Below are 18836 nucleotides of genomic sequence, written 5' to 3' on the forward strand. Positions count from 1 at the left end.
GCCCGCCTCTTCCTCACGCCGTGGCCCGGCTGTGGTGATTGCTGCCCTGCTGAAGTTGCGCGGGTGGCGGGCAGGGGTTCCCGGACGGGGTCTAAGCATACACGGGAGGGAAAAGAGCGGGCGCCATTTGGCGTGCTAGGCTGAGGGGAGCAGGGGTGAAGCTGAGGCGGTCGTGGCCGCGGTGCCGGGGCGGCCCACTCCCGGGGCACCGGCCGCGTCGGGAGCTTATGTACCGCCTCCCGCCCCAGCCTGAAGGTGCCGGCACCCGCTGCTGGCTCTCTGCGAGCTCTGCAGGCCGCGGCGCGGCTCACTCCCCGCTTCAGGACCTCGTAGAATGGTTTGGGTTGGAAGGGACCTTAAAGCCTACCCAGTTCCAACCCCCTGCCGTCGGCAGGGACGCCTTCCACTAGACCGGGTTGCTCCAAGCCTCGGCCAGCCTGGCCATGAACGGTGCCAGGGATGTGGCAGCCACAGCTTCTCTGGGCACCCTGTGCCAGGGCCTCAGCACCCTTACAGGGAAGAATTTCTTCTTACGTCTAATCTAAATCTCCCCTCTTTCAGTTTAAAGCCACCCCCCACCCCCCCCCCCCCCCCCCCCCCGTCCTATCACAACTTCCTCCTCCCTGCGTTCCCTTCCGTGAAGCACCTCAGTAAAAAAAAGCCCCTTTTCTGCCGTGCAGCCTCACACGCGTGCAGGAAAGCACAGCAGACTCAATTTTTTCTTTCTGAGTCAGCAGCGTTCAGTGTTTTGTTTGGCTGCTACCGCAGGCACACAGGGAGCTCTGGGAGGGGCTACTTGTGCTGCAGAGAGGGCTCCAAGTGTGAGCCCTGATCTATGATTCACTCCAGCTTCTCCCTTCGTTTGTCACAGAATCACAGGATGGTCTGGGTTGGAAGGGATATTAAAGTTCATCCGGTTCCAACACCCCTGCCCTGGGCAGGGACACCCCCCACTAGACCAGGCTGCTGTACTAAGGAGAGCCAAAAGTACAGATGCACCCAGCTGTTAGGTTGGAGCCTGATGGACATGATCAGGGAGTGATTCTCATTTACTGTTGGTTACACAACACTGCTGTGGGAGACACGTCACTGTCTGCTGGAGATCTTCTCCTCTTAGCCAACTGCCATAAATGAAGCATAAACAAACCATTTTCTCTTTGTAATAGCTGCAGCTATGGCAAGAAGTTTTGTTGGCAAAGCTGTAATCTTACGGTGCGATTTTATTTGCATGTTTCCAGTAAATCAGCAGAACAAAACACCAATGCCAGTCAAGTGTTATCACTTCAGGTTTCCGAGTATTATGAAATACTTGTTCTACAGGAAGAAGTCCCTATTTTATAGTCGGATTTAAAGCCCCAGCCTCTCTAGTGTTTTCATCAACCTGGAACAGCCTTCAGGATGAGGACTGCACTAGGCAACACTTCTACATCGCTTACTCTCATTCCTAGCAGTATTTCCAGCACTGCCCAGCTGCAGGGAGCTGCTGGACAAACAGCCCCTGGTCAGCTGGTAGCAGTTGCTCTGGTTTGGGTATGGCCAGTCTTCCTGAAATGGAAGAGCTGGATCTGCAGGTGGAAGCATGACTGCGTGGGAGTCAGAGCAATGAAACACTGAAATAAACCAGGCAGGTAGAGCAGACAGCTGCTTGTTTGATACAATCCGTAAACTTCTATTCAACTAGGCCGAACTATCTCCACCGCAGTTCTGCTCCCATTAGTTTTTCTAGTACCTTTAAGCTTATCTTTAAATTTTTATCACCCTATCAATAAAACTCCTAGATTACTTTAATCATAGAATCACAGAATGGTTTGGGTCAGAAGAGTCCTTAAAGCTCATCCAATTCCAACACCCTGCCACGGGCACGGGCACCTTCCACTAGACAAGGCTGCTCCAAGCCCCGTTCAACCTGGCCTTGAACACTGCCAGGGCTGGGGCAGCCACAGCTTCTCTGGGCAACCTGTGCAGTGTCTCACCACCCTCGCAGGTAAGAGCTTCTTCCTAATGTTTAATCAAAATCTACCTCCTGCCAGTTTAAAACCTGTCCCACCACAGACCCACACTGATTAATCATGCTGCCCCATTTCTCAGTGTAGTTTGGTTATTTATAATGGTTGAAAAAACGTCATAATAATGGAAACCATTGCAGAGTAAATGCAGAAAAATGTTTTTCCACTTGATTTATTTTCATAATAAACCAATTAAAAATACAAAAGGCAAGGACCCAAGGTTCAGAGGGCTCCATCATTTAAAAATTTGTCTTTAAATACAAATTCACTCTGTAATATGAATACATATAACATTAGACCTCTAAACATAATGATCTTATTTGCATCTATCAAAATTTGTATGGAAACAAATTAGCTGAAAAAACCTCCCTGTGACATTGAATGTACATTATTTACAATCAAAAAAAAAACAAACCAAAAAACCTCTTAGCAGTATTAATCTCCAAATACCTGTATAAATTGTATATATTTCATTTCTTTCCCCCCTTACAAAATAATCTGAAGTAGAAAGCAAGACTGTTAAGCTTCATAGTCAAAAAAATGGCATGAAACGTTTGCACCTCTAGTGATGCCGTTAGCTTCTGTAATTAAATATATCTGATGTTCCTATATAAAATAGAGACATGGTGTTGTCCATTACTGGAATAAATGTTTCATATACTCTCAATAGGAGTGTATAGTCAATTTTGCACACACAAGAGCTTGTGCTGCAAAAAATGCAAGAGGATACCTGGTTATCAATGTCTAAAACTGGTGTAATTTACCAGTATGGAACAGATAGTTGATCATAAAAATTCATACACATGGAATGAAAAAAATATCCCACTAAAAGTAACTGTTGCTTCAGAAGTTAAGTGATAACATGTAGGGATTAAACAGAAAAGGTTATAGTAATGTTACTGCAATGTAAATCGGCAGTAGACTGAAAACATACTATAAGAAAGAAGTCTGAAACTTTGGCCAACAACCTCAGGAGAAAGTCTTCATAGCGTAAAAAAGCATGTTCCTTCATGCCTGTATTTTGAAACATGAGTAATATGTAATTTTATTTATATGCTGACATTTAGCAATTAACAGAAAATCAAAATCCATTCTAAAGCATGAATTCTAACAACTGCAGAAATTAAGGAGCTTTGCAACATCTTGCTTCAGAATCAAATCATATATATACATATCTGAGAGGTCCCATCACATTTATGAAAATAATCATCCACAGGGTCCTTTGTTTGTTTGCTTATTTTAAGAATTTACTCATATGAACTGGGTTCCAATGGCTCATTTTCTTGCTTCACTTGCACGTCAGATGGGAAGCCATTCGAACTGGACACCACCATCACAAACTGTTGCTGCTGGAATTTCTGCTCCGACTGCTCAGTATCACCTGCTTTGTCACTAACATCTTCTTTCATTGCCTCTTGTATGTTGCTGTGCTTTGTTTCTGGTGCTTTAATAACCGAAGTGATCACCGTGCCGGAGGGATGAGCTACCTGTGAGTTGCTGGGCGAGAACGTTACCACGGGTGTGGTAGCACTGAAGGATGGAGACGAAGCCATGTTGACTGTCCCATTGCAAACTGTCTGCACGCTGCTGGTGATCACCTGCTGAACTTGTGCTGGGCTCAGCACGATTGAGGAAGGAGGTGAGACTGGCTTCTGAGACTGTAGCATGACGTTTTCTTTAAGGACCGTCATGGGCTGTGAAGTAGGAATGGCTTGTAAAATGAATTTCTGGGACGTTGTTGCTGAGGTTGGATCTGTGCTGGCTATCACTGTAGTAAGAGGCACTGTCTGGAGTGTTACAGTATGCAGCTGCTGATTGCTAGGAGACACAACCACTGGAACTTGGGTTGGATTCTGTAAAGTCCTATTAAGATTAGAAAAGAGAGGGTCAGAACACTTCCACTCTGAGGTCTGAGAAACAATTACAGATTTACTGTTCGAAAAATCATTTTGCATCGTGAGCTTTTAATTTACCCAATGGTTCAAAAGAGGTAGCAGGCACTCTCCTAAAACACCAAGAACTGGACCTGACCTCTGAATTCAGAAACACTGTTCCCAGTGTAAAGACACCCTGCATGAGCAATAGCACCACTGCCAAACTTGCCTTTGAGATATTCAGTAGTTCACCAGAAAACCTGGGAATTTTATCTGAAATCTCCTCCTCGGGCATCAAACAACATCATGAGCATGACCTACTACACAGCTGCCATTTGAAGTCATGAGCCTAAATAACTCCTAAATGAGGCCTCAATTCCCCTGACATTACATTTACCTATATGTAAAAGTATCTGCACTGTAACAGTGAGCCTGGCCAGGACCTTGTCAGATTCCCACGACACACGGTTCTGTCTGCCAGGCTTGCACACTCCTTCTGGTAAAGCAACTGAGAAAGAATTTGCTCCCAAAACATCTATTTAAATTAGGAACGATTCCATCAGTTGCAGGCTCACAGACTTGGGCACAAGGTTACTACTTTCTTTGTATGTACAGCAACATCAGAGGCTTGACAGCCACATGTTGGTACACAACTACAATAGACAGCGGTGACTCAAGAGATGTGGCCAAAACACATACACTGCAGCCATGCAAATAACAACAAAACAAACAAACAAAACCCCAAACCACAACATACTCCTGGTGAAGTGAAGGATTTCCAGGGGAGGGAAAGAGGAAGGAACTGGCAATTGCTTTGACACCCTCCCACAGCTTGCTCCTTCCCACCATGCCACACTCTCTGATAAATCTTTTTGTTTTGTACCCATGCAGCACCTATTTTTCACAGCTCTCCAAAATCCTACTTGCCAGCACTTAGCCACTGACCAGTCAGACCAGACTCAGCATATTCAAAACTTGATTTAAACTACACTCTGGCTATCACAGTCACAACTGATATCACAACACAGTCACAGTCACAACGAAAAGCTGACCAAGGCAGGACTTACGAGATGCTGACGCTATGGGGCAATGTGGATGCAGTTCTGTTGGTGGTTGTAGTCCAGCCCCATGGGGAGCTGCATTCCCCCTTTCTTAATGCAGCAGCAGAAACAAGTGAAGGAATACTTGTAGAGGATTTCCCTGATCCCTTTCAGCTCAGTCATCTGGGAAAGGCTGAGCTCCAAAGATTGCTGCAGGAAGAGCAGCTCCAGTAACCCAGCTGGTATCAGGATCAGAGCACATCAGTACCCCCTGAGCATCCTCCAGCTGCCAGTCCTTGCTGTAGGCAGTCTTCACCCCACCTCATATGTGGTTTGGTAATATGATGAACATAATCTGCCTCACAAGAAAGAAAGCTGCAGTACCCAGGAATGCTGCTGTAGCAAAACAAATCCAAATCCTTGCCCTTGAGGCTCCCACGTAGGTCTTACCAGAGAGGCCGTAATAGCCAAGAGACAAAGTTTGGTGCGGCTGACACCAGTGTCAGTCTTGATCTCCTGTTTCACCCAATTAGAGGCAGCCCACAGAAGCAGCTCATGGAAATGGGAGCTGGCTGGAGGTGAAACACCAGCCAGAGTGAAGTGATCACTTCTTTTCTGCTGGCTTCTGAGAACTTAGTGCTACACAACAAATCCAAACAGCCAAGCTTGAAGTGCAAACCTCAGAATTACTCACACCATGTCTGCTAAGGGTAATCAGTGCTAAATCTCCCACCTCACCCCATCAATTCTCCTGGGACCTTGACAGAAAAATCACAAATGCCTGTGCCAGAAGCAGGAACAGGATGAGGGCATCCACTGGCTTTTTAAAAAATGGTACCAAAAATTTGCCTACAGTTAAACAAACTTGCAGTAAAATCATAATGTCACATAGGTCCAGCTCAAGACATAAAAGTCTAGAGACTAGCAATCTAAGTGGAACAGCTATGAAGGAAAGGCAGCTGACACTTGCCACCAGAAAAGCATTAGAAGTATCAGAGCAGATACCAAGCCAGCTGTTTAATCCATGAAGAAACTTACTTGAGCCTGAAGGATTAAGATCAACTAAATAGTTTGAAAGCAACAGCTGAAGCTGGTAGCCTGTGCTTGTAAGCCACCCAAATATTACTCTGAAACTACTTCGTTGTTATGTAGCTCTTTTGCTCTAAATGATGTAGTAAAAATAAAAGCTTCTGGCTGCTAAATGGCTTTAAAGGACAACCACAAAAACTGTGAAGTGGATCTAATCAGTGCAAAAGGTGTCTTGCAAAGAACTAGAAACAACAGGCCTGAGAACACCAAACCAGCCAGCATACTGTAATTTGTATTTGCATACTGATGTTAAGCCATTTTGTTTCTCCTGAAAGCAAGTCCCATACCTGTGCATCATCCTGTGACTAACAGTTAACTCCAGGTGCTCTATCTTCTCCATCAGTCAAGATGGATATATATGATGCACACATATACAAACATGTAGATACACATATCTATACACACACAGAGTGTGAACTTGCTACAGGGAAAGCATGCAGCAGATGTCTGTACAAGCACTGGATTAAGTAGCACACAGCCCCATAAATACACATTGTTATTTATGCTAATGGTAGCCAAGCAAGACATCTCCTTCAATTGGTAAGACTACAGACAACTGGCATGTCTACTGACTAAAAATCTATCTGCTCAAACTATTTGTCTCAAATATCACTAGGTAAAAAAAACCCAAAACAACAGGTTTGGTTTAATCATTTTGCCTGTTTAAAAATAACGTACACACTCCTGAAGGTGATCTGGTAACAATGGGCTACATTATTTTAGGTTCTGTGTGTTTTGGTATGCTTCTGAATTTCAGTGTCAATTTGCTAACGCCCTTCCTACCCTGAAGTACAAATCTATTGGGTGATTACTTCAAAAGTTCCTGCTGAGGTTACAGAAAGAACAAGAACATTGAGCAACAGTGGGGAAAAGGAAATACTGCCATAAAGCCATCTGGTTACAGCTGACAAAAGAATGACAAAAATCCTAAAGTCATTTTAGCTTGGCAGAAAATGATCATCTATTTCTTGGTCCTTTTCGTACTGTTAACAGATGAGAATTGTGCAATATCATATGAGCTCATCAAGAGGTAACTACTGATAAAGCAAACAGTAAGTGACAGGCAGGAAAAACAAGTTTATTTACGGTAATTTATGTGAAATTTATGAAATGGAGAAAGGGAGAAGATCAAAAAAAACCAACAAACAAAAAAAACCCAAAACAAAAACAAAAAACAACCCGAAACCTGAAGCTACAAGCCAAGGTAAACAAGGTATTCCACAGCACAAAAAGTAAATGAAATAAGGCAATATTAAGAAATACATAGAGAGCGGTAACAGAAGAGAATTCCCTCTCCAACACACACGTTCAATCTACAGCTGTATGGAAAATGATGGCCTCCAGATAAACAGGCAGATTTCCAGGGACTTTCCCCATTTATTCAGCTAGCTGGTTGCAAACAGCTCACTGAATCAAGCTAGGAAGAGCTTGAGGGAGGTGAGGGGGTGGGATGTGCTTGTCAGAACCAATTCAGATGCCCTAGTTGAGAGGCAATCTCTTCTGGGGTGCTGTAGGAAGCATTAGCCAAATGCACCTCAGGAGCTCTCCTCCACAGCTTTGCTCACGTACATGACCCTCAGCAGTCCTGTCAATACCTCACCACAACACACTGCCCCATAGCCACTTGCCCTTCCACAGGGAAAGCCACACAGATAGGAGCTGCTTAGGCAATCTTGGGGGAAATGTCCGTGAGAGGTAGAAAGGCACCTGATGCCTTCATGCCCTGACTGAACACACCCTCCTCCGAAGGGAGGGCAGAACTTGCCTGTTCTTGTCTAGCTTTGCCTGGACAAGCTAATCTCTTCACATCATGAGGACAAAGACAGAGGACTCAGCTCTCAAGCACAGTGTCCTTTTTACTGACCCATGCAGTCTTACACTCTTCTTCCCAGAGTTTTTCAAAACTGCATGCTCACCTAAAACAAAATTAATCTGTCTAGATGACTTTTAAGTCCCTTCTGCTGAAAGCAGCCTTCTTCCTACCTACCACATATATTACATTAGAAATGGGCTTAAGAGAAGGTCTCAGCTGCAGGAAAATCAAATGAAAACGTTTGCTATCCCTATTGTAAATATGTTCTGAGAAACACACCCTGTTGTAAGCTAAATGGGTATTGTAGAAGCTCACTGAGATCACATTCAGCCTATTTCTGACCAACACTTCCCTCAGGAAGGGGATTTTCTTCACCACCCTGAAACTTGAAACAGTCAAGCCTGCACTTAAGAGATGACAGAGATCAGCTCTTTGCAACAATCACCTACTTCCCTTCCTTTGGAGAAAGCTACAGCAGCAGTGAGCCAGATCCACAAGTATCAGCTAGTTGGTGTGCTGGAGCGTTTCTACTGCAGACCAGCCTTTGGAGCATGAAGACCCAACGTGTTGCACTGACAGAAGACAACTGTCTAGCTGCAAACAGAAGCAAAGCACGTGCACTGATGCTGGCTGATCAACATCAAGCCTTCCAAATATTAACCAGGAGTTGCTTCTGATTATCTAGAAGTCCTCAGCTGGCATTGCATTCCTTCACTCATATTCACCATCAAGTCCCAGAGAGCCCTCGTGAGCTCTTTAGTGAGACTGAAGCCTGTGACAGTTTTTATTCAGCATAACCTACAGGAATGGCAGAGGAGTGATGGGCTACAACATTAGCTGACATCATGCAGATTTGCCTCTCATTCTTATTCAGGGTAAAAGGACTGAAAGCAGATGGTCACTGCAAACTCTCAGTAATACGGTGTCAGAGTGCCTCCCTGTGTCTGTGTGATTATGCAAGTTTGAGCAAAACCAACATAGACAGGGTGTAAAGTATGATTACAGAACATAATGGTGACATTCACTGCACAATTTAACCAAGCGAACGTCTGTATATGGCACATGATAAAGACACTTCATTTGAAATAGCAGCATTTTCAGAATTGATAAACTAATGCTAGACAAATCTGTCTAGTATTTCAGCATCAGCATAGCTGCAGTCAGACCACCGGTACATCACAGCCTGGATACAGAAACAGATTATGGAACAACAGCAGAAGGCATATGCGTTTGCTTGGGGTAGGCATGACTTTCAAAGGTATTTCCCTCTGCTTATTGGGACCAATCCACTGTGTTGGCATATTGCTGGCTTCATCACTGTTCTTACACAGAATGCGCATGCCCAGAAAAAAACATGCTTCACCTTCAGCTACTTCCTTCTCCTCTTGAATGAGCATCTTGCCACTGTGGTCCATGCTTGTGTCACCTTCAGGATGAATTACTGCAACGTTTTCTATCTCAAAGGTTGCAAAAAGGTCAAGATGAAAGCTGTGGCTGATTCATCATGTAGCAGCTCTCCAGTTCAGAAGTGAACACAACAAAGCATATCCCACTCGTCCTCTGTGGTCTGTATTAGCTTTTCCCCCAGCTACAGAACAGAGCCAGGATACTGGTCTTCTAGCATGCTCTCTCCAAGCTACCACAATGACAACGTGAAAATACAGAAAAGAAACAATAAACTGAATTTTGATAGAAATGTTGTGTTCAAAACCTGAAGTCTGCTAAAGCATCACACAGTATCTGTCAGCATTCAGCTAACTGCAAGTTTCTTGGTATACAGAGCTGCCAGCTAGAAGATTCAGCTATGTCCCATGCACTCAGTAACAAAGAGACTTATAATTTTTAATTACTCACAATATGATCTCCTTTGAACTGTTAATAACATGAAGACTAGTCCACCCAAAAGACACTTCATCTTAAATCACTGTTACCCTTGATTGAAGGTAAATGAAAATGCATCTCTTTATCTGCAGCCCTAGTCATTTAAGGGAGAAATTTAATTGCCCAAATGCAGGCACCTTAGAGCCCTGACTGATGTCCTAGAGAAGTCCCTAGCCTTACAGGAGCGGAACACTTTCTGGAGCAACAGAAAGGATGTCGTTTACCCTCAGAATGACCCACTGAACATGGAGCTGAATCCCAGGACTACTTTGGTGCCTCTGAATCCCAAGCTAAAAGAATAATTTCTCCACTAAACCAGATACTCTGGTTAAACTTGTCAGTTATTGTGGTTTAAACAGAACCATTTCACAAGTGCTAAATTCAAAGAGACTTCTTTTTCTTCCTTAAAAAAGCTGGCTCATTGGGAAAAGTTAGAAATAAAATGTTCATCTAGAGAGGCATTTTTGGTTTTGTCTTATTACTGGAAACGTGGTGCCAAATTAAGCTCCCAGTTAAACAAGTGGAGACTGCAGTGACTGTGCTTGTATCCACTGAGCCAGAGCAGTTAGATCTGTGGAACAGCAGTGAGTCTGCAATTCCCAATATTCCCACTGGTGATACTAGATGTCTTCCTGAGTCAGCAAAACCCAATTTGTATGACCTGACCGTGCTCCTGTTTCCCAAGCCTGGGTTAGCACCACATCACAGCCTTTCTGTGTAAGCATTGTGGCTGAAGAAGAGGCATCTATCCCTGGTGAGGAATGCTTCTTGTCTCCTCTGTATACAGCAGCACCAAAAGTTGTACAGAAAGCCCACCAAGCCCAGAACTTTCCACATCTAAGACACCACCCTCCCTTTAAAGTACACAAAATCCTGCACAAGCTTTCTGCAGCTGTAAATGAAGCGGCTTGTCTCCTTTGAAAAGACAACTCCTGATTTTCACTGGCAAGCCCCTTTCTTTGAGAAATGCAAGGGGGAGAGGCTGCCACGTTCTCCCAGCCATGATCTGGGAGTAGATCTTACCAGGCAATGCTGCATATGGCAGGGGAGGGATGGTGACACGAGCCCTCCACAACATTCCTCAAACATGATTCTTTTACCAAGTCCCACAGCAGAGAAGTTGCATGTTCAGACTTCTTCCCTGAAGGATATGGTTAAGAAGCCAATTGTTCTGACCTTAGCAATCCTCAGTATTTTCTTTACATTGTTTTCTTCTCACAACACAACAGAAGCAAATTGCTGCAGAGGGAAGACCATTTATTTCCATGAAGAATAGGGAAGAACATGTGTATGAATAAAACTTTAGAAACTACACTGCATAAAACAAATTGTATGGGTCCAAGATGTTCATGCTTCAAGGCAGAGTGCAACCACTAACCAGTATGCATCAGAAAACCTCTTGAGCATCATTCTCAAACCCTGGTCACTACATGCCCCAACCTGTGAACACATCTGGCAACCAACGCTGCTATTTGTCCTCATGCTTTCTTATAAAACTACCATAAAATTACTCCAACCACAACCCTAAATCAGGTTTGTCAGCTCTTACTTCTGTAATGGCAATCATACCTGCTGTACATTTTCAAGTCATTTCAGCCCTTATTCAGCCCCATTGCTGCAAATCAGAAAGTGACACAAACACATTCAGCTGCTAGAGATTTATAGCTGTTTGAATAAACAAGCCACAAATCCTGTTCCTTTGTTTTAGCCTTATTATAAAACAAGACTTAAAACATATGCTCACAAAGCCATTCAGTGTACCATCTACCCCTCGAGGCTATTGGAAGTTTGCATTTTGAAACAGAGAAGAAATTCTCAAATTTATCTGGCATAAATTGTATTTTTGGAGCCTGGAATGGGCAGTGACCACTGCGCAGGACTCAGCCGCACCTTGGTTTGCAGCTTGGCTCATCCTGACCAAAACTATCTGGCTTGTGGTCTTTATTTTCATTCTAACTGCTTAGCCACCTCAGTACATTCTTTCTTAATTAGCACCACTCTACACCATTCAGTGATTACAAACTGTACTGAAAACATCCAATGGATCTTTTGTTCTCCCCTTCACTTTGTTATCTTGGCCAAGGAAAGTGCAATTGAAGCCTTCATAGAATATTATTTTAAGTTGCAAACGAGATTAGAAGAGACACAACACCAAACCCTTCAGGCTTTTACTTCGTTTGAACTTCACACATATCATCTCTACTTTTTTTTTCCCCCTTGGCTGATTGCTCAAGGTCTGATTGTGAAATACCAAAATGCAATAACTGGATGTCATCACGTCACTGAGCAGCTTTCCAAATGTTAGGCTGGACTTACTGCCTGCCTTATTATGTCTTACAGATACTTCTGTTTGTTGTTACCCTTCTGAGGTCCTTTCCAACCCTAACTATTCTATGATTCTATGATTCTATATTATTGATTCTGATTTTGCTATGTGATCCAGTGCAGGTCTAGCTTACAGCTAATTAACTCAGCAAATTGCTGAACTTTCCCCCTATTAATGTTTAATAGCATTATTCTACTGAGTTAAATGGCACTGTATAGCTTTGATTACATCTGTACTTGTTTCCTTTCACTACATTGCCCTAATCAATTTTTACGAGTAATTAATCCCTCACCAAGCCTGAAACTGTAGGACTGCACTGTACAGAGCAGTTCCATTCCTCAGCTTTAAAAACTTACATCACTTTTTTTTAATTAATTTTCTAAATTAAGTCCAAAAGTGGTGGGTTTTTTTTGAGGAGGAGGGTGTCAAATTCTTTGTAATTATCTTTTACATAAACTTCTGAACAAATATAATCCTCCCCTCCATGTGCATCCTGAACTAATTCTAGTTGGTTTGAACAATAAGCAAAACACCGTTTGATTGCAAAACATACATTTTAGAATGAAAAGACAAATGAAAACAGATATTGTCTACTTAAAAATGGTAACTTTCCACTTTGTATTACAGTGCCTATCACTAACTATGAAAAATATTTTTGCCAATATATTTATTCCCTTGCAGTCTTTACTAACCAATGAATTTCTGTTTTCAGTGTGGGTTTTTCATGCTGCAGAGTGAATGAAACCATTTCATAATTTTTAAGGAAATAAAAAATAGTGGGATTCAAACTAGGAAGTCCTGGCATAATTTTAAGGTTTGGTGGTTTTTAACCCAGGGAAAGAAAAGACAGTGTAACTTTCTTGATTGAAGCTGCAGTCTCGGGTTGTCATTTCCTATATGTAAGACTTCAGCCTCCTCAACTTTTTGGTTATCCCCTAAAGCATTTCTTATTGATTCTATTATATCAGTCACTGAAGGCTGATATAAACACCTTCAGTTCTTCTTTCAGTTCTCCTGAAAAACCTAGCTGTTACAGCTAGTCTTGATATTCCTTTTATGTAACTGGAGTTTTAATAATTGACTGGCTTTTACAGCATCCCTCTAGCAGAGATGAAAGCAAAACTTACTCTTTGGAAAAGAAGGAATTATTTGCTCTCATTAGCATCACTATTTACTCCTCTCTGAGAGAACTGCATGGTTAACCCCAGATAGTCAGTATCACTCCAAATCAATTGGTGCCTCTGGATGTAATTTTCAAAGGAAAGACTAGAGGAAGGGGTCAGGAAACAGCATTATTGCCATTCTGCAGCACAAATGGGTAACCACTGTAACACTGATGTTACCACAGCAAATCTCAAAAAAGCAATGTTTCACTGAGAATGTGCGGCTCCTGAATTATATCCTGAAGCTTTTTTGCAACAGTTTAGCTTTAAGGTCCAGAATCGCCTTATATAACTGACATTCCTGTGAGGGGCCTTGACTGCAAGAACATTTGTTTGGTTTAAGTCTTTTGTAGTCAGTGGAGATGAACAAGCTCCATCAGGGGATGCCTCAGGCAAGGGTAAAACCAGGCTAAAGTAATTGTTTTTAAAGCCTTTTCAATTAGGATGCTGCTACTAATGGGTAGATGCAAAGGAGTCTTGAGGAACATGGTCTAGTGTGAGGCACCCCTGCCCATGGCCAGGAAGTTGGAATGATCTTAAGGTCCTTTCCAACACAAACCATTCTATGATGCTTAAACACCATGTAGTGTTAGCCAGTTGACTTAGAAATTAAGCATGGAAGCATGACTGTCTCCCAAAATACTCTGCAGATACATACCTCTCATGAGGTTATTCTATTAATTGTTTTCTAAATTCAAAAGAACATGCTCTTGTAACAGCAGCAAAATGCTGGAGCAGATAACATGGAGCTTTCCCTTGTTGTAGCTGGGGACAATACAAAAGATGAAAGAGATGACAAAAAAAATCTTAAGAAGAAAAATTCTTAAGAAGCAAGAAGGGAAATTTTTTTGAAGGCCTCAGGCAGACCCACTGTGTATAATGCAAACACGAAGACAACAGAAAACACTGCCTCTGCTGCGGGACAGAACTGACAATACCAATCTGAAAGAGAAGGTGTGTAGTTTTCCTCTCTAAAAGGATTTGTATCAGGCCTAATACCACAAGAAAGATGCACTTCCCTCCACCAAAGGCAGAGCACTTACAAGTGTACACATCGCAGTGTAATGCAGTAACTCCCAATTCCTCGGATCAGCCACAAAGACGCTGCTTCACTTCAGCCAGACTTGGGGAGGAGCATTTTTGGAAGCATAGACAAGAATCCAGTCTATCTAGCCATCATCTAGTAAATTTATTATCATTCATACATTATTTCTGTACATTTTCTTACCTTACATTCTGAACCGAGGGATTTAACGGTTCATCTGGAACATTACTGGTTGCAGGTGCCTGTTCTTCTGTGATGGGCTGCAAAGGCTGCATTACTTGAACTGTCCGAAAAAGCTGAGTGTGTTGCACTGGCTGTGGAGACTGCGCTGTCCTTGAAACTTCTGAAGCGGAGCTGGATGTCTGCTGCTGTGCAACTTCTACTTGCTCCTTCAGCTTCACAGGCTTTGAATTCCCTGTTTTTACCACGGTGGTTGATCCTCCCTTTGTTCCTGCATTTGCAGACGCTCTAGATCTGCTCGACTGGTTTCTACTGGCCACAGCAGTTGGGAGCAGAGTTGAATCTGATGATTCGGTGCTAGGACTAGCATCTTCATCATCTATATAGATGAGATCTTTTGGCATTTCTTTAAATTGATATACTAGGCGCTGACCTTCCACTTTAGCCAGTATTCCTCTTTGGTAATAGTATCTGTTCAAAGCATACATGCACCAAAGTTATACAGTGTTTTTTGCCAAACCCCAAACAGCAGCAGAATAGGCAGCAAACCCTCCAGAAAATAAGACCAGCAGTAACAACTAAACAATATTTTAAGTGCCTAGTTTCTTCATTATAAAGGAATGGCCAACTTAATTGTGGGGTTTTTTCCTCAAACAATATTTTTACTGGTATTTCTTGTCACCTTTTAATTTCAACCTCAGATAACTCTGAGGAGAAAGAGAAGAATTACGTGACTTGGCACCTCTGCTATCAACTCCTACTCTTCAAAAGTTGCATGAAACTTGCAATTCTCCTCTTGACTCATACAGTTCTTTCAGTTACCTGAATTCAAGCTTATTCACCAGTCAGCACAGGCAGACATTTTAGCTACAACAAAGCAAAAGGAATAGGACAGGAGAGCTCTACCTGAGTTTTATTTACAAATTAACATGACAATTTGAAATTGTACACAGTGAGGTGAAGGGATAGAATACTAACTCTTTTCTGTCCTTACAAATTAGATGAGGCATTTAATGCATGCAAACACTAAGGCAACAAAAGCAGTCATTACTGAAAATGCACGTACCTGAGCGCTCTACCCATTGTTTCGTAATTCATGTCAGGTTTGTTTTTATGTTTTCCCCACAACCTGGACACAGCCTTGGAATCAACCAGTTTGAAAATGCCCTTCTCTCTTTGAGTCCATTTGATATATTTAGGACATGTAGCTTTGTCCTGGAGCAGTGCTAGCAAAAACTCCCAGAGATAAATTGTATTTCCTAAAATGAAAGTATTTCAGGACAGGGAATTAAAAAAAAAAAAAAAAAAAAACCGAAAAAGAAAAAAGAAACATTAGTTGACTATATTTTATTATGTATAACATTACATATTACATTATTATGTAAATAATCTAAAATAAATAAAAAAAAAAAAGAAGCTGATATATTTCCAAATAGACTGTCATACATCATCAAGATACCATCAGGACTAGGAAATACTGATGAAAAGGCATGGGAAGGGATTCTTTTTTAATATCATCTGGGTGCCCTAACCCACTAGAAATGGTCTAACCTACAGAGTCAGGTACCAGTCAACCTACAGTCAGTCTTATTCCAATCACCAATGTCAGACAGTATTAGTCACCTACGTGTACAGTTCCCTCCTGCTTAATCCAGAAGCAGCCACTACTGCTTTACTTTAAATGGGAATGTGTTCAGGTCCATCCTCTGAAAATGCTGGAAATTAAGCCCTTGCTTAAATACTTTGTTCATTGAGGTGTTATAATCTTTAAAAGGCTAAAGGAAATCCTTACTTTTAACTATTAGATTTATATGGGGCAATCATATGGGGATTCCAATTGGCTTGGGAGATTCTAACTGGACATAAGAGAACAATCAGCCATTGGAATCATTTCCCCAGGGAAGTGGTAGATTTCCCAATGCTGGGCACTGCTAAGGATTTGCTGGACAAGATTATGGCACATCCAGTCTAGGTCATGCTTTGCCTAGAAAGGTTGGACCAGATGATCCCTGAGGTCCCTTCCAAATTGTCACTCTATGATTCCATGACCAGTGGCACATGTTGAGGTTGGCAAACCTTCAAGACTAAGCTTCAAAACCAGATTATTTTCTTTTTTAAACCAGTGAGCACTTGCACTTGCTGGTAGCAAACATTCAAATTTCACTTTACAAACAAGCAGGCACAAACATTTATATATGGAAATGCATCACATCTGCTCAGTGTTTACCACGTATAAAGAAACAGTATTAAAATCACAGATTATGAATACTTAAAACTAGTACAAAATTTGCATATTCTTTTTTTTTCCCCCAAAAGCACATTTAAGAAATCTAAACTCATACAACTAATTAGACCCATTTTCCTGCTTTTTTAAAGGCTTTTGATGTTTGATGTTCTTTTGGATGCTTGAAGCTGCACATAAGCTTCTTAGTGAAATGCTGTTAGTCTGAGAAAGGAAGAAGAAACTTCTTGTATGAAAGTATCATCTCCTACAAGTAGCTGTGCAAAAACACAGCAAGGACAGCGTGTAGAGATTTCTGAAGGTTCACATGAAGGATGCCAGTGCACCCGGGGGGACAGAATCTCTTCTGTCAGCTTCAATTTAACCTGGTAGTTTTTTAACTGTAACAACCACCAGTCTCAACTCTTTTCAACCAGAGAAGTCTCACACAGTAAACCACCCATACTCCTGCACGATAATCTGTACTCTGCAAATCTTCAGCAAAGTCATCAGCATGGCAGAACAAAGAGTTAGCAACTCCTTCAGCAGGTGGGAACTTGAAAAGCAAGCACCCTAGAGAAAACACGCTGCCTTTGCAGCATACATCTCCCTGCTTGCATAAAACGGTCAGCCTGTTTGCCTTTGGATACCCCAAAGGCAAAGGTTAAGACTGTTTCGGCAAGACGAAATGTCAGCCAGGAGTGAGAGCATTCCCAGCCACTTATCATCTAATCCAGGGTGCTTTTGTTGCAGTCTAGACTAAAAATGCTCAGCTACATCAAGGCAAGCTGAAAATCTGTCACTGCTTAGCCACTGAAAAACCACCTTGACAAGGACTGTCTGTGAAAAGCCAGGTCTGCGTCACTCAGGCAGGATTTTTAACCCACTCGAGTCACAGTGGCAAAAGAAATACGTAGAAAACTCAGTCTTCTCCATGCCTCACATCAAATAATTCTATGGAGGGCTTGGTACTTTGGCATACATGTTCCCTTTACAGGAACATTGTGGGTACTGTAAGACAGGCAACTCTTACGGTTTTCTAGCTGCTTCCCTGCCATGGCTAGTTATATTAATATCCCTTTTGTTTTAATTCTGTGTTTCTCAAAATGCAAACCAAAGACTTTTGCTGTAGCTCTTCTGTAACAGGCAACAGTTTCAGGCAACATGCTTCTTTTTAATTCCTTCTGAATTAGCAATTTTGTAACAACGGACAAATATGAAAAAATGGTGTATCCTTGCTATCATCAACAAAAACATTACACTCTTTTCTGCCTTTTAATTTTGTGGCTAGCTGCTTTAATATTCTCTATTATTTCATTTGAACACTACTGGGAGGTTCCTCTGATACTTTTGTTTCATTTTGACTTAAAAATCTGGTTTGAATTAAAACCAACAAAACAAAACAGCAGTGTGTACTCAGAACTGCATTAACCTGTTAGATATTTACTGCTTGCCAACAGGGTTTTAGTTTTTTTTCTGTTATTGCAGAAAATCCCTCTGCAATAGGGAAAAAAAAAAGCCCAAACTCATTTGTCAGTGTCGTGATTTTTCTGATTCAGGAGAGTCTGATGTCTTACGCCACCACCTTCCATGTTTGGCTGGGCTTCTATCCTGGCATGTACTTCACGCATGCAAGCACATCAGCTCTCAGGTGTGCATGCAGGCACTTGTGGTGACACAGGGGAGGAACCTGCCTCTGTGAGCACAGCGTAACTCGGTGGGTGCCAGGGCATCAGGCTGCCATTCAGATGCCAGCCCAGGTGCAGGTGTGGGTGCTGGACCCCACAGCAAAGCAACCAAGTTGTAGACAAAACTGGCAGGCAGCACTGAACAGTTCAGTCTGAAGGAAATGATTTATTTTATCAGTTATGTGGGATTTATTTTCTTTTTTTCCTTTTAAACACAGGAGGAATGAAAGAAGGATCAAAACCCCAAGTTTTCTGCCAAAGTCTTCAAGCTACGTCGTAACTTTCCTCAACATTCAGGCCTTGGTACTTCTTGCTGCCAACTGGCAGCCTTGATTAGCTTCTCATGCAGAATTAGACACACACAGATGGAAAACATTTCCAAAGATCATCTGTCAAAATAACCACAGCCCAAGAAACATTAATACAATGCAAAGCATGCCCCAAGACTTCACTCAGATCACAGCAGCCTCTGCAGGGGTTGAAGAGTTTCCAAGAATCATGGCAAATAAA

At 42.2% G+C, this 18836-nt stretch overlaps 1 protein-coding gene across 3 annotated transcripts in view; it reads right to left on the bottom strand.

Annotated features, from left to right (window-relative positions):
• Positions 1–2152: 2152 nt before the first annotated feature.
• The window catches only part of ELF1 (E74 like ETS transcription factor 1), an 82760-nt gene continuing 66076 nt past the window's right edge, over positions 2153–18836 (bottom strand). For all 3 annotated transcript variants that reach the window (XM_065678166.1, XM_065678165.1, XM_065678168.1), the window contains exons 7-9: positions 15484–15676; positions 14421–14888; positions 2153–3869 (exon numbers count right to left, since the gene is read on the bottom strand). In XM_065678166.1, the coding sequence (XP_065534238.1) occupies positions 3254–3869; positions 14421–14888; positions 15484–15676 (1277 nt within the window). In that variant the 3' untranslated portion in view covers positions 2153–3253. The remainder of the gene's footprint in view (positions 3870–14420; positions 14889–15483; positions 15677–18836) is intronic.

Source organism: Lathamus discolor, chromosome 4 (assembly GCF_037157495.1).
Source record: "Lathamus discolor isolate bLatDis1 chromosome 4, bLatDis1.hap1, whole genome shotgun sequence".
NCBI classification, from domain to species: Eukaryota; Metazoa; Chordata; class Aves; order Psittaciformes; family Psittacidae; genus Lathamus; species Lathamus discolor.